Source organism: Vigna radiata, unplaced genomic scaffold, assembly GCF_000741045.1.
Source record: "Vigna radiata var. radiata cultivar VC1973A unplaced genomic scaffold, Vradiata_ver6 scaffold_485, whole genome shotgun sequence".
In the NCBI taxonomy this organism is placed as follows: domain Eukaryota; kingdom Viridiplantae; phylum Streptophyta; class Magnoliopsida; order Fabales; family Fabaceae; genus Vigna; species Vigna radiata.
The window spans coordinates 60,225-63,327 of NW_014542922.1; the positions used below are offsets into that span (position 1 = coordinate 60,225).

Consider the following 3,103-nt stretch of genomic DNA (forward strand, 5'->3'; position numbering starts at 1 on the left):
TTCATTCATGGTGCACCGGTTTCATGGAGCTCTAAAAAACAGAATATCATAGCTTTATCTAGCTGCGAATCTGAGTACGTAGCTGGATGTCAAGCTGTGTGTCAGAGTATATGGCTGAAAGAAATTCTGAAGCATTTGAGAGTCAATACCGTGAATTGCATTGAGCTAAATCTGGACAATACATCAGCCATCAACCTTGCTAGGAATCCAGTTAGCCATGGCCGTAGTAAGCACATAGACATCAAATACCATTTCTTGCGTGACATGGTGAGCAAAGGGAAGATCGAACTAAAGCACTGTCGTACCGAGTTTCAACTGGCTGATATCTTTACAAAGTCACTCAACCAGGAGAGGTTTAAATCCCTCAGATCAAGCATTGGAGTGTTGTCATTGAAAGACCCTGAATTAAGGGGGGGTATTAGAAAATAATTCAGTTTCTGTAGTTTTAGTGTTCTGTTTTGTAGATAAGGTTGGCTGATAAGTTTGACAGTTAATTCTGTTACTCCCGTACCCTATCTTTTACTTTTGCACTCTACTATATATTGTGGTAGAGCTCATTTAGTTTACACACAGTAGTGCAGAATCCTTTCTCTTCTTCTCAGTATCTTTTGTTCTAATAAAAGAAAACAAGTTTGAAGAAGATGGATAAAAGGAAAGATGGTAGGTAATCCTTGATCCAAGGGTGGAAGAAGGAGCGTAAAAGAAAGAAGAGGGAAAAGCGTAAAAGAAGAAAGAAAGAAACATTCAGATATGTGACTGCAAGCGGGGATGAGATCAAGCCCCGACGGTGACGTTACAGCTCCTAATCATTGTGCTTATGGTTGCGTTAAGATTTACGATCCCGAGGAGGGGGGCGACGGCGGATTCAGTGGTTATGGCATTTCTTAGGCAAATTTCAGCTTGGGAAGAACTGAGCCCCGGAAAGACGGAGCAGCAGGATGGGTCTGGTAAAACACCCACTGTAACATTCACCACATTCAACACACTCACACATGCACTCAAATTAGGACATGTCTGAGACCTCACCACTGAGACTGATACCAGACTCAGAGACAGGAGCAGTAGGCCAAGATACTGACTCGAACCCATTTCACACACCAAATTATCTCAACACTACTTCCTTCCTTTTCTTTTTTATTCTCAATCATTAACAACTCAACACCAATGCCCTATTTATAGCTCACTAACTTCTGCTTTTCGGCTTCATCATTTATTTTCACTTAACAAAACTAAAACTAGATAACCCTTTCCCTTAATTATCAAAAATAATTCTTTTCATTTTTTTTTTAACTTAACAAACAAATTCATTCAATTCAGTACACTTTTTATTCTTACTCTATTATCATTGCTTTAGTCAAAAAGAGTTTGATCCCTCTATTATTAAATATAACAATTAGTGATCATAATTACCTCACATGGAACTCTTACTTATACAAGTTGTAATACCATCGACCTGAGTGGCAATTTAGGTATTTATAATAGTATGTAAGTTTTTCGATTTAACCCTTAATTCGGCCTTATTTTTTAATCATTTTCATACCTGACTGAATCCGAAGTTAGAGTGACTATCTTTGATAAGCGAGTATGACAAATTGCGTTTTCAACTGTTTGTTGCTTCATACAACAATTTTAAGAATAGGTACTTCAAAGTAACACTCAGGTAGAAGCTCGTAAATATTTCCTTGTTAAGGATGATTAGTCTGAGGAGGAAATGGACAGAAAATTAACTTACTTTATTAAAGAAATTAATCGAACAGAAATAGAGAAATTATTCGCTACGAGAATCATCCTAACAATTTTTGATCTTCAAACATTATGAGTAAACTTAGAAACAGAAGAAACATTTATATAAGAAAGAATTTTAAAAAAATTGTATATTTGTAAATAATTGTTTATAAAAATTTTATTTATACTTTAAATTTTTAATATTAAAATAATTAATTCTCACTTTCTTAAACACTTTATCAATTCTAAAATATATTTTTCTAAACTCTTACATTATCAAAAGCAAAAGAAATAATGGTTTATAATATTTTAAAACAAATTAAAGAAGTAAACTGTATATAATTAATTTATTATCGTATTTATGAAAATAATAAATATATCACCTAATTGAATTATGTATTTAAAATATTCTAATTGTATTATTATAAAACACTATTTATCATTTTAATTATCTTAATTAGTTTTTTTCAGTTTAGCATTAAATTATCTATAGTTAAGGGGAAAGTATTAAAAGAGATCTTAGATATTTATGTATAATTCATTTAGAAACTTAAAAACAGCTACTAATATAGTAAATAACATGTTAAGTGTTGACCTGCGTACCGTCCTATGAGTCATCAGTTGATTAATGTCATTCTAAATTATTTTTTATTCCAAAAATATTAAACAAATTATATTTGGACCAACCAACAAACATATCTTTTTTTACTCATTTTAAGTCATAAAAAATATATATATTTATAAAAATTAAATTATATTATGAAAATAATTTAACTTTTGTTCATTATAACTTAATATATAAATTATAATAAAAAATAATATTTTGAAATATAATTACTATTTTATAAAATGTATTGATTTGTAAAACTAATGGAACATCTTCATAAAACATATAATACAACCCGCTTCTTCAAAATATATAGTATTTTAAAATACAGTCTAAATATACTTTATATATAAATATATAAATACAATCTTTTATAAAAATAAATTCACAAATATATTTTTTTTTCGAAAGTTATTCCTATTGTTGGTATACGTGATATCATCTTTGCATGCTAACAATAATAAAAAAATTTATTCAAATTAAAATTTGACTCTTTGTCGAGATTCCCTGTGAACTATATACATCACATGAGCATCTCAATCATATTCACTGTTCACTGTCCCAACGGATGGGTTGTGATCTTTAGCTTCACTACTTTATTAAATTGTATGGTTAGGTCCACCACACGAGGTTCTTAGCACTTTAATTTTGTTGCAAGGTTGTGTTTTATGCACATAAAGCTTTTAACTTTTCCTTATATCTGTTATGTATTTTCATTCATTTACTTTTGTAAGTTCCTCATATCTCTCTTGAATTCAATTGATCATTCCA

At 30.4% G+C, this 3,103-nt stretch overlaps 1 protein-coding gene across 1 annotated transcript; it reads right to left on the minus strand.

Annotated features, from left to right (window-relative positions):
• Positions 1-774: 774 nt before the first annotated feature.
• On the minus strand, positions 775-1,089 carry LOC106752670 (putative lipid-binding protein AIR1). The gene has a single exon (XM_014634403.1). It carries the CDS (start codon positions 1,087-1,089, stop codon positions 775-777), a length of 315 nt encoding a protein of 104 aa, XP_014489889.1.
• Between the last annotated feature and the right edge of the window lie 2,014 nt (positions 1,090-3,103).

Excerpts from the sequence above, each read along its gene's own strand:
- LOC106752670 (XM_014634403.1), bottom strand. The coding sequence starts at position 1,089 with ATGGGTTCGAGTCAGTATCTTGGCCTACTGCTCCTGTCTCTGAGTCTG.